The sequence below is a fragment of the Alosa alosa genome, chromosome 10 (genome assembly GCF_017589495.1).
Source record: "Alosa alosa isolate M-15738 ecotype Scorff River chromosome 10, AALO_Geno_1.1, whole genome shotgun sequence".
NCBI classification, from domain to species: domain Eukaryota; kingdom Metazoa; phylum Chordata; class Actinopteri; order Clupeiformes; family Clupeidae; genus Alosa; species Alosa alosa.
In genome coordinates this window covers 19563862-19576361 of record NC_063198.1, presented here as the reverse complement: position 1 = coordinate 19576361, position 12500 = coordinate 19563862, and the positions used below count along the sequence as shown (strand labels likewise).

The 12500-nt window shown below is 48.2% G+C and overlaps 1 protein-coding gene across 8 annotated transcripts in view; it reads right to left on the bottom strand.

Moving 5' to 3' along the window:
- The window catches only part of iqsec1b (IQ motif and Sec7 domain ArfGEF 1b), a 179545-nt gene that overhangs the window by 18180 nt on the left and 148865 nt on the right, over positions 1-12500 (bottom strand). For all 8 annotated transcript variants that reach the window (XM_048253904.1, XM_048253905.1, XM_048253910.1 and 5 more), the window contains 3 exons: positions 4837-5131; positions 909-2284; positions 1-91 (listed from right to left, as the gene is read on the bottom strand). The exon at positions 1-91 is cut by the window's left edge and continues 71 nt beyond it. In XM_048253904.1, coding sequence (XP_048109861.1) covers positions 1-91; positions 909-2284; positions 4837-5131 — 1762 coding nt within the window. The remainder of the gene's footprint in view (positions 92-908; positions 2285-4836; positions 5132-12500) is intronic.

Genomic DNA, 12500 nt, shown 5'->3' with positions numbered 1-12500 from the left:
CTTCCTCTGCAGCAGGAAGTGAGCCACACCCACCGGTGTGTCAGGAACAAACCCCCTCTCTATCAGGTACTGTATACCTTTCTCCGGTTTCCTGTGGAGGAAAGAAAGAGAGGCAGAGAGGGATGGAGAGAGACAAAAGAAGAGAGTGACGGAGAAAAAGAGCAGGGAAAGAAGAAGAAGATGGAAGTCACTTTAATACACTCTTGATCTCTTTCAAATCTGTGTCACAGTATTGGATTTGAGGACTTCTGAGGGGGCTGGGTTTCTTTTGGGAAGGGTGGGAGGGTGTGTGTGTGGGTGGGGGGGAGCTGCTCTTCATCTCGCATGATTAAACGAAGCGTAATGGTCCGTGGAGGAATGAAAGCAAATCCACAATCATCCAAGATTACAGGCAGCCCTCCTCTTTCAACAGTGAGTCCCACATCCAAACAATCAAACACTCTTAAATCATCGACATACACAGGCCCTTTTCCTCTCTGTAATTGGGCACACATATACACACACACACACTTACACTCTTTTTTCTCTCACAGCCTTTCTCCTCTCATACACACAGACCCAGATGTGCATGCATACACACATAATCAGAAAAGTACTAGATAATCCTCCTCATACTAATATAACACAACACTGTCTCTTGCATGATCAGACACAGAATATGGAGATATATGTAAATTCCAAATGACACTGCCCTGCTTTTTTTAAGGTGCTTCTGAGACACTCGAGATTAATTGTGTGTACAATTTCAACACTTGATCTCTCACTGTAGGTCGCGCACCACTGATTGCGTTTAATGAAAGTTACAGCTCGAAAACGACGCTAACACAAAGCCTGCGAGACAGAGAAGCTACTCCATGCTGATGAGCACCCTGGTTAAGAGTGCGGGACCGAGTGACGGGTCGACATACTTGTTGAAAAGGTTGAGGCCGATGCGGTAGTGGCGCTTGCGGATGATGTCGTTGCTGAAGGCGGGCGAGTCCCAGCTGTTGCGCGTCTCCTTGTGGTAAGTCTGCTTGCTGAGCGTCTGCTCACGCAGGCTGTCGCGTGACGACGACTCCGAGCTGCAGTTGATGGTGTCATTGGAGTTGGACGTGCTGTTGATGCTGTCGTTGTCGCCGTCCGAGAAGTCCGACTCAGACTTGCTCTGCCGGTGGGCCGTGCCGTTGATGGCCAGGTGGCTTTCCAGCTGGCGAGGGCGATGCCGAGGCATGGGCGGCTGGGGTCCACCGATGATGATGTCATCATCCCGCGACGGGCCCCTGGGGGGCAGGTCGCGGTGGTGGGACGGGTGCGAACCCGGGTGCGAGACGTGCTTGGGGCTGCTCTGCTGGCTGGGCCCGCCGCGCTCGTACGCGTTCTGCCGCTTAAGCGAGCTCCGGTCGGAGCGGTCGCTGAGATCCACGGAGCTGTCGCTGGGCGGCTCGATGGTCAGCAGCGGCAGGTGGTCCACGCGCAGCCGCTGCTCCTGGCACTCCAGCGACGGCGTGCTGCGGCAGCTGGTGTCCGTCTCCCCCCCGCCGCCGCCCTTGTCCTCCTTGTGCACGAGCGACCAGTACTCCTGCGACGAGGAGTTGTACGAGCGCAGCCGCAGGTCCGACTCCGTGCTGGATGGCCGCTCGATGGCCGCGGTGTGCACGGTGTGCGAGAGCGGCAGCGGCGGCGACAGCTCCTCCTCGTCGATGTAGAGCGTCACGTCGCTGTAGGACGCCGTCATCTCGTCCAGCTTGTGGTCCGAGCTGGTGCTGCGCGTCAGCGGCTTGCTCTGGTAGGCCACCACCTCTGAGTGACCTCGGTCTAAATCCGGGTGCCCCCGTACGGACTCGGGCTGCGAGTCATCACCGTGGAGGCTGCGGCAGTTGAGCGCGTCGTCAATAGACTCGGCCAGTGACTTGACCTGCCTCGAGAAGGCGTCCTCCAGCTCGGTGATGGCGTCGCTAAAGTCGGCCTGTGCGCCGGACGATGGCGACTTTATGTTGGCCGGCACCATGTCGCGGCACTCGGACTGCACCAGAGCGCCTAGCTTGCCGCTCCCGCTGCCGTCGTCGGTCAGCGACACCTGCTTGCCCTCGAAGTAGGAGCTGTGCACTTTCTCGGGCCCCTCGAAGGAGAACTGCATCCTCATGTTGGACAGAACGATGCGCCGGGACATGCGGTTCTCTGACATCGAGCTCCGGAGACGCTCGAAGTTCTTGTTCATCTGATACTGGCGGAAGGCTGTCTGTATGGTGCGTGCAGCATGGCGGGTTATGAAACGTCCCCCATATTTACGCTCTAGCATCTCCACCTAGAGAGAGAGAGAGAGAGAGAGAGAGAGAGAGAGAGAGAGAAGAGAGAGAAGAGAGAGGGAAGGAGGGGTGAAGATTGAGGGAGGGAGGTTGAGAAAGAAAGGAGGGGAAAAGTAAGCAGGAGGAACAGGGAACAGAAAAAAATAATAATATTAGAGATGTGAGATTTTCCAGGGCTTAATGATCCTAAATGAAGATAATAACAGTCGTTCTCCCATAACTATAAATAGCTCTGTGAATATTGTAAAAGACTGTGGTACATAGCTTTGTGTGTGTGTGTGTGTGCCTGACTGTCTGCCTACAAGTATGTGTTGTCTACTTTTCTCGTTCAGTGGAATCATCATTAGAAATCTTTTACTCCGGGAGCCAACTGGTGCTAGATTGCTCCGTCCCTCCCTCAACACTCCTGCCAGCCTAAGCCTTTCCTCTGCGCTCAAGCCAACGCCAGGCAGCGTTAATCACATTTGCCCGCCTGGCGGGGTGGCTCTGCCCGGTGGTCTCCAGGAAAATAAACGTCCCCTGCTGGTATGGAGAAGGTGTGGGGTGGGGGGGGTGTTTGAGCTCCAGCCTCGCTCCCATCCACGGCCCCTCACAGCTGGGGAGAGCGTGTGAGGAGGAGTCCAATTAGGGAAGCCTGAGCTTTTGGATCCTCGTTAGCCCCTACGGCACCTCCTGGCTTTGTCGAGTTACAGAAGCAGCCACGCACACAGCCATGTCGAAAGAGGGAGACTAGACCCACTGATCTAGGATCAGCAGTGTGTCTATGGTCTATTACAGATCAGCTTTAGGTAAGAGGTGGGGGAAAGCCTGTTCTAAAGTCAGCCCTAAGGCCACCCAGCGGTCTTCTCACACAAGCTCAGGTTTCTGTCTGCTGTAAAACACTGTGTAAATGTAGTATTCTCTCAGTTCCAATGTAGATAATAAAGCAGGGAACAGTGGAATTGTCATGATTTAAACCAGCTTAATATAATCACTGGCATGTCAAGGAATGATTTGGTAGAGAGATCCTCTAGTGACTTATCACAGTTAACATATCCTTACACCACCATGCATCATTCTTCCCTCTACTGTTCTCAAATGCTTCTGTCTCTGTCATCCACTTGTCACCATCTATGTTCTGTGACTTGCTGGTCACCTGTTAGTGTTGGAACTTGGAGCTCGAGGCACTAATTAAGGTAGATGCTGGAGCAACTCTAATAACTCAAATAATGTAAAGGCCCACTGCAGCAATTTTTTTTAAAAAGCCTATAGCCTGTTTTAGGCCATTTTTTTTATGACACCACGAATTAGCCCATTTTTCTGACATCACAAAATAGGACAAATCACAGGCAACTAACTCTTGTGTTGTCAAAGACCCACCTTCAGCGCAAGCTCAGGTAATTTCTGGAAGGAGGTATCCTTCATGGAATGGTTGGCAACTCTGCCCACAGGTAAGCTATGGCAAGGCAACTCCAGATTGTCTGGAGTTCATATCTGAAATTAGTTGTGTCCAAGCAATGTATTTGCATTCTTACGCTAGGATAAGCAAGCCAGTACGTCTGCTGAATTAACTCCAATATTTGAACTTACCATTGCATTTTAAATGTAGCTACAGTTTAGCTACAGTTGGGGACGGGCCTTTGTGACAGAGGCATAGACAGGGGGCGGGGCTAAGTAAATCCCTGCTTCAGGGATGAGGAAGAAGGTGCAGAAATACATACTAGCTGTTACTTCGTGATGAAAGGATTTTATTTGTGAAAACAACATATGAATGTGCATCACTAAGGAACTCGAATTATATTATAGGGTTTAACCAAATGGCCGCAGTGGGTCTTCAAATCCTTGCTTGGTTTATATGCCATATAACTATTAACTTTGCCCTGGATATGGAATAACGTCTGTGTTATCTTTTCTTTTTCCTTACTGAGAGTCACTTTCGACGAATTTTCTCTGTGGGATCAATACACATTTGCCCCTGACCTGGAATTTGAGCTAGAGGACAAGCTTAGCAAAGGCAGACAGTGGTGTTGGAGCTCCAGTGAGCAGACAGAGAGCTTCAGATGCATAGGGAGACTGAGCTAGCAGACAGAGACCTTGGGAAGGGCCCAGAGAAGCTGAGAGGTCTCCCTTACCTGTTTGTCCCGGAGGTCAAGTAAGCCCAACAACGCCTCCACCTCCTGAGGAGGCTGAAAAGAGCCCAACTGTCACAAACACATCTCGCCAAACACATCCCCCTGGTGTGGGTGTAGCATCACCCGGGACCCCACCCACCCCTGCAACCCACTGCTCCTGCTCCTGCCAAGTGGGTAAAAGGTACCAGTGTCTCTCTGCTCGTCTCTTGAGACTCAGGAAATGCTTTTTTCCCAGCAACATAACTCTATTGAACTTTAACACTTCCATAACAGGTCCATAAATTTTTAAGCACCTTACTAAAATTGCACTTTATAAAATGCATTTATTTATTGTATTTGTATTGTATTGTGCTGCCTTGACTGATAATGCAATTTCCCTGTACTGACTCTGCTCTGCATAATGAAATTAAACTGAACTGAAGTGAACCGAACTCCCTTACCTGTTTATCCTGGAGGTCGGTGGAGAGCTCATAGCTCTCGGAGAGCGAGCGCGAGCGTTTGATAGCCTCCTCCTCGGCCTGTTTGCGCAGGATGGACTGCGAGTGCTGGAGCTTGGGCCGCCGCGACCGTTGCTGGCCGGGCAGGATGTGGGCGTAGATGGGCGCCTCGAAGCGGTCGCTGAGGGCACTGGTGCTGCTGACCAGCGCACCGTGCGTCACGGGACCACAGGCGTAGCCGGAACCACTGCTCTCCAGAGACGGGCCCACCTCACCTCCCTGGGCATCGGCTTCCACACTGCAGATGGACAGACAGAGAGAGACACGGGATTATAAAACAGAACTTCATCCAGACACAACAACCTCCAAAACCATAGAGTTTAAAGAGAGAGAGAGAGAGAGAGATCAAGGGGAACATACACAGTGACTGAGTCAGATAGAGAGCGAACAAATGTTTGCACTTCAAACAAAAAAATGTCTACCACAGACCTCACACAAAATAAAACACTTCACAGGATAACTGCACATGAAACTCCATCAAAACTCCAAGCAGCCTTATCTACACTAACTTCAGGAGGAGAGCAGATGGGGGGAAGGTTCTGTGGTTAGTCATATGGAGAAACAATGCAAATAGCAAACCATTCACTACTACACCAGAAGTACACTATATGTGTTGAATGTTGTGTAGAGACAGTCAACCTTATTTGAAGCCAAACAATCCTCCACAGTGCAGAGCAGTCCAAGAGAAGACACACTAACTGGAGATACCAACACAATCCCTCAGCTAAAGCATGAATTGGCGAGAGACAGCAAAATCACAGTACTGTGATTGTGTGTGTCCAGACTCACGACTCCAAGAAACGATGGAGGCAGGACAGGCTCAGGACAGAGATGGAGCGAGAGAGACCGCTTGAATACTTGAGTCCTTCAGCAGTCGAGTGAAGTGCATACTGACAAAAAGAGAAATTGTAAACAAGCCTGCTGACCTCTAGGCTGCTTTGGAATGCCATAGACATTCTATTGGACTGTACAAATCAACAGGCAACATTCAGCTTCAAAGTCCAGCTTCCTGTCTGCGCCTTTCATATCAGTGCTCACAGTTCCAGTGAAATGCTCTTGAACTTTGCCTGCCTTTTCAGAGGTATAAAAGCAAGCGGCCACATTTATAGCAACACACACACACACTCTCGCACAGACTGACAGCAGGACTAACAGGCTCAGAGAGCTAGGGCAGACATACAGAGTATGAGATAGATACACAACCAAACGATTGTCAGATCAATCGAGAGCCTGTATACTCAGTGTACAAAACAGACTGAAATCCACCAATGTAAATATGCCAGTGGAAATGAACAGATTTGTATATGTGTTTCTTCCACAATCTCCAAAACAACACAAAAACATCCATCTCATCCATCTCACTGCTGAACAACAAGTAGCCGGTAATTCCCGTTTCCATTTGTAACCATTAGCAAGACTGGGATGGCTGCAAAGGTAATGTTTTTCAATCTGACTTTCCTCATTAACCATCAACGGTTACAATGACCAGCGGAATGCAGGAAAGCAAACCCAAGCAGATCAGCCACCTGTGGGACCAGCGCCTGTGACTGCAAGAGCAGCACCAGGTATATGAGATGTCAGGACAGATAAAGCCTTGAGGATATACTGCCTTGGGCAAAAAATCAAGGGAGCCCTACCTGCTCAAGCAGCGGTCCAAAAGCCCACCTGAGCTGGTGATTGCTTTCCCCGGTGCCTAGTGTGATGGGATATTGGCGGGGGGGGGGACTGGGTTGTGTTTGCCCAAGAGCTGTGAATCGAACTAATCCTAAACACAGTCACACAGCAACATGCTCAATTTCCTCCACATATATGGTGGCTTGGATTTGTGGAGAGGGTCAAGGTACAGCAAACTGGGAGGGACTCTGTGTGTTTCAGCTTTACCTACTCTCCTATGACGGCAAACTAAATATCTTTGGCATGTGGACAAAACAAGATATTTTAGGACATGATCTTTGGCTTTGCAAAATACTGATCGAAAAACTTAGGAAAATAATTGTTAGCTCTAGCCCTAATTATTAATGAAATGATTGTAGGGGCCAACATCCACTCTATACTCTGTAGCCACCTGCCATGCCTGAAGGTAGATTAAAGCTCTCTGTCCAACCTTTCTCATTGAGTTTGCAAAGTGTCCATTTTCTATTAGTGTTTCGGTAATTGTCCACCTCCACTCTCAACTCAAATGATATGACATTGTGCCGACTGACTAGGAGCCAGATCGGGGCCAGACGTGGCCCAGCGTCCCCCTGGAAACATCTGGGTGTGTCACAGTAAGCTATTCTATTAGTGCCTCAGTAATGGTCCAGTTTTAATTTTCACTTCACACCATCACACTGAGCTGGTGGGTGGTGGATGCTTGGATGCTGCCTCTGGCGCAGACCTGTACCGGAAACACCTGATATCTGGATCTGCAACATTAACCCTTAAAGGTGTAGGTTTTTGAACGTTCTAAGTTCCGCAACAATTGAAGGTTCTAAAATTCTATGTTGAATTCAATGAACCCAGATATTCTTTAGAACGTTCATTTCTCAACATTCCTACTCCTTTAAGGGTTAAACCAACCCCCACCACCACCCCTCTCCTTGTCTCTCTCTCTCTGACTCGTCCTCCAATGAGTCATACCGAGCACATTGGCTCTGGGCAAGAAGATTAATATCCCAGATTAAACCTGGTTCCTTTAATGAAACAAATTAGCAGGCAGCCGAGCATTCAGCAGGACTGTGATGAGTATAAGGCCAGCCACTGATTGAGTTTGTTAAGGCACAACTTTACCGAGGCTGGCTGCATTTGAGCAGATAGCTCAGGCTGTGATGACTGCTTTTATGGCTCCTGGGCTACAGTGGTCAAATTGTATGTATGTGTGTGTGTGTGTGTGTGTGTGTGTGTGTGTGTGTGTGTGAGTGAGTGAGTGAGTGTGTATGTGGTGTGTGTGTGTATGTGTGTGTGTGTGAGTGTGTGAATCATCTGAATGACGACTCAGAGGGTGATTACATAGCTGTGGCTGAGAGGATACCTTAGGCTGTGTTGCTTGTTTGTATGGTAAATCGTGACCATAAAGATGGCACTGGGTGACATTTTCACAATGGCCATCAGCCTTTAGAAGTGCGCTTGGCCAGTCGGTGGTATTTGGAGAAGAAAAAGCAATCAGGCTCGACACACATGCCCAACCAAGTGTGTGACGGGGGAGCGGCTGATCGAGATGAAACAACAAATCAACACATTCAGCACAGAGAATTTTCGAGGTTTTCACACCAATTTGGTCCTCGGAGCATGTCTGGCCACATTCTTGAAAAAAGCTTTCAAAAAACACTCTGCGGCAAGATGTGGCAGGAATATGTCTCCTTGACAACTGGCCATATGCCCGACCCCACTCGAGAAAGGGGTGAGGGTCACTGTGGTATTTGCGAAACGGAGGGCGATGCCCATAGGAATAAACTAAAGCTAATGCTTTAACCATAGGAGCCCACAGACAAAGAGAGAGACTGGCCAAGCACTCAAAGGGGAGGGAGGGTCACGATTGAGGAGCACAGAGAGAGCCGGACAGCACAGAAGCTTTGTGCGGCTTTGATAGCCTGGCTTAGTGTAACACAGGCAAGAGTGAATGCTGAGACACTAAGACAGCCATCAAAAGGCCAATCAAAGGGTCTTAATGGACTGGGATGATACACACACACACACACACACACACACACATCTTGTCTGAGTGACTCCTGGAGAGCCATGAATAGTTATGAGATGAAGGCATGTGTTATAATGTGTAATTGTGCATTAAAGGACTCCTGGGCTACAGTGGTCTGCTTCCAGTGACACACCTGACAGCTCTCATACCTCTCTCTCACACACACACACACACACACACACACACACACACACACAGTTGAGTAAAATACAGTGAAAGTAAATCATTAGAGGGTGAGTGAATAAAATATGTATTTTTTGTATTAATATGAGCAAAGACTATTGACCAGGAGATGTCACTTTTTTCATGAAGTGCTTCTGTTATCCGTGTTCCTGTTAACCACAAATTATTCTGCCAGAAATAGACAAAGACATTTCTGTCAAGGTGACACAAAGTATACAAAGTATGCTTGGGGGGGGGGGGGGAGGGGGGACTAAGCAAGAGCTTAGCAAGAGTGTCACCATGACAATGTCAAGCAACAGTCGCTGAGAAAAGAACTTCTCATGGAGATCTAAATAAAGCTTTTTAGATATTAAAGTGGATCCATTTTCAAATCTTCAATACATGCTTTTTGTTCTGAGGAAGAGAAGTGGGAAAAGAAACGCTTCATTTGTAGAGAGGAGTAGATGATCAGTATATATATATATATATATATATATATAATAGAAATAATTGAACAGAAAGAATAGAAAGAAAGAAGAGAGATGAAAAAAGAGCACAAAGGGGAGAGAAAGAGAAGACAGTGACAGACAATGAAGGTGAGAGAAACAGACTCCGAGAACGATCTGGAAGGAGGGAGTGACAGGCATTGGGTGTCTGCTAATGCACCTCTTCCTGAGAGCAAGAACGGCAAGTCCTCCTCAGCACAAGCCATGGATCTGATGTTAATTTGCCACCTCATGTTTCTTTACAGCACTGCGAAAGAGACAACAAATTGAATCTAATGAAGACCTCACTTGATTAATCTGAAGAGCATTGCTCCTGAACCAGCAAGCAGGTGAACAGAAGACTTGATGGGCAAACTGACATATTGAAACATCTGAAGAGACACAGGCCCTTGGAGAAGAATGCCCTGAGCATACTTGCACTGGTGGCATTGTTGTTTGTTCTATTTTGAGCATGGACTCCTATTCTCTCTATTTTGAGAGCCGCCGTGCTGTGCTTTGAGTCAAATACGGTCTCGCACAGGGGAATATGCCAGCGCTTTCAGTACAGTGCAACAGACAGAAGATGAAGGAAATTGTCTAAGTCATCAGTGGTCCCACTGCAGAACTGGGCTAATCAAAGACCGTGGGGAATGGAGGTGCAATGCCCCTCGCCTGCCAAAGGGGGCACCTGTGTGCTGTGTGATGGTGACACGCTGGTGTCCAGCTTACATTTCCACCTCAGAGAACCAGTGAAAATGAAGTGCATGATTGTGTGTGTGAGAGAGTGAGAGAAAAACAGACAGGCAGACGGATCGATTTGTTGAGTGCATATGTGAGTTTAACTTTATTGGAGTGGTGGGCATTTGACAGTGTGTGTGTGTGTGTATGTGTGTATGTGTGTGTGTGTGTGTGTGTGTGTGTGTGTGTGTGTGTGTGTGTGTGTGTGTGTGTGTGGAGCTGTCCAGACAGCAGCTGTTGTGGGCAGACATAGGGCCGGGTGGCTCAGGGGAGGGAGCGGCGAGCCCTGGGGTCTGTGGTCATGAGAAAGAAACCAGGTATCACAGGAAATGGTGGTCTCGCCCTTCCTCTCGCTCTTTTTCACTGTCTCTCTCTCCCTCTGCTCCTGTCTCCTTCTATCCCTTCCTTCCTCTCTCTCCCTCCCTCACTCTAACCCCTCTTTCTTCTGTCTTACTCTCTCCCCCTCTCTCTGCCTTGTATAAACTTTCTCTGCCTCCTACTTAGTCAGGTTAAAAAGAACAGCTGTGCAGCTCAGCTGAAGTCTGATGACCGTGGGAAAACATCAAACGCCGCCGTCCGAACATAAGCCTTCACAGACACCCCCCTATATCATGGCCTACATGCACTGCGGCTTTCCTGGCTTCATGGTTAATGCTGAAACACAGTATTAAATCTTTAATGTACACACAAAAATCAAATACTTCAGAATGGTGATGAAAGGCTAATATTTTCATGAAATAATCCGTTTCAGTTTCAAATTCAAATAAAACAGAAAATCGACACAGCTGTCATCTCCTAATGCACATGATTTAATTCAGGAAATGTGAGAACCTCGCTGACTGCATACATCTGTGCAGGGAAAAGTTCCCCTGCCTCTGTTCTTCTTTAATTACTATCCTTTTTAGAATATTAAAAGTGCCAGGCTTGAGTGCAGATGGCGAGATAACGAACTAAAATAATTGGCTAATTTACATCTTAACAGCCCCAGTCACGTCCCACATTAGCGGCTGCCAAATCAGCTTGAACTTGTGTGATCCGTACGGGAGAACATCCAAACATTTCAGCTCATTAGAACTCAGGTGTTCATGGTCAACTGAATATAATAGTGGCGGCCTTCATAGCCGCGTACATATCCGTTATATACCGGTATATATATCCGTTTCAGCTCCCAGGCAGCGACTGCGGGGGATGGTGATTGAGTCGAGGCTGAAACAACACGTTGTTGAGGTCAGTATGCTCAGAGGTCTGATGTCATTGTGTGTGTGTGTGTGTGTGTGTGTGTGTGTGTGTGTATGTGTGTGTGTGTGTGTGTGTATCAAATGCCTGTGGTTCAAGTGCTATACTTGTCTTCACCCCAAATATCTTATGTCCAATGTGGGGCACCAAGACATCCAAACAGAGTCATTATTAGGATGATTCACACACACGCACGCACATGCACACGCACGCGCACACACACACACACACACACACACACACACACACACAGGGATAGCTGGTTTTAAAGTTGGATCTATAGAGAAAATAGTCAAAATGCAACAGAAAGAGGAAGATACAGGAGAGCATGCAGGAGGATTCTCAGCTGTCTACTCTCATTGGTCTGAGGCCGACCTGTGTCGAACCTCCAGGAATGAAAAACCATGAGAAAACATTTGTCTTCCCCACATTTCTGCAGTAGCGTGTGTTTATGGACACTCAACTCAGGCACTCGGACAAACCGGAGGCCTCAGCAAAACATCAACACATCTCCATCATATCAATCACACTCACTTGACATTCATTTCAGTTTTGAAGCCGTAAACTGTAGAAGCCGGTACAACATTATCATCTGTTGGCTTGAGTCAGTCAGAGAGACATACCAATTCAGTGACCTTTCAGTGGCTATTTTACTTCTATGCACTGCGATATTCCACTATGTGCAGCATGCTATACAAGCAACAATACATCAATAGAAAGGTATGCCCTTGCCGTAGGTCTGTATGTTTTATATCCGTATGGGGGTGGGGGGCAAGCACATCTCTTCTTGCCTACGTGTACACAATTAATCAAACCAATGCATCTACTCAAACACCAATAATTACAACACTAATCCATACAACAGCTCTTGTAGAGTCACAAACATGTGCAAGCATGGACAAGCATATATCAAAAGCAACACAAACACAGGCGCATGAGAGTAATTGGAATTCCATGCGGAGCAGTTAGCGATCGATTGTGCAGGCTGGACGCTCATGCCCTCCGCCCGGCTGACACTTTCATAACTTCAGTGGCCGTCTAAAGCCCGGCTATCTTGATTAACTGCGAGCTTTGCAGGGATCACAGGGAGGACAAGCATCAACAGGCGCGTGAAGGAGGCCAAGCGGCCAGGCAGCGGGAGGCATGTGGGTGGGGGGCGGGGGTGTGGGGGATGGTTGCTGTGCGGAGAGGCTGGAGAAGTCTCCTCTGGGGCTCAGCCCAGGCCTGGTGTTGATGCACGCAGCCCAGCTTCCCTTGGATGGTTTAGCAGAGGAAATGAACGAGGAGTTTCACTAGTGGCTTCTGTTGGG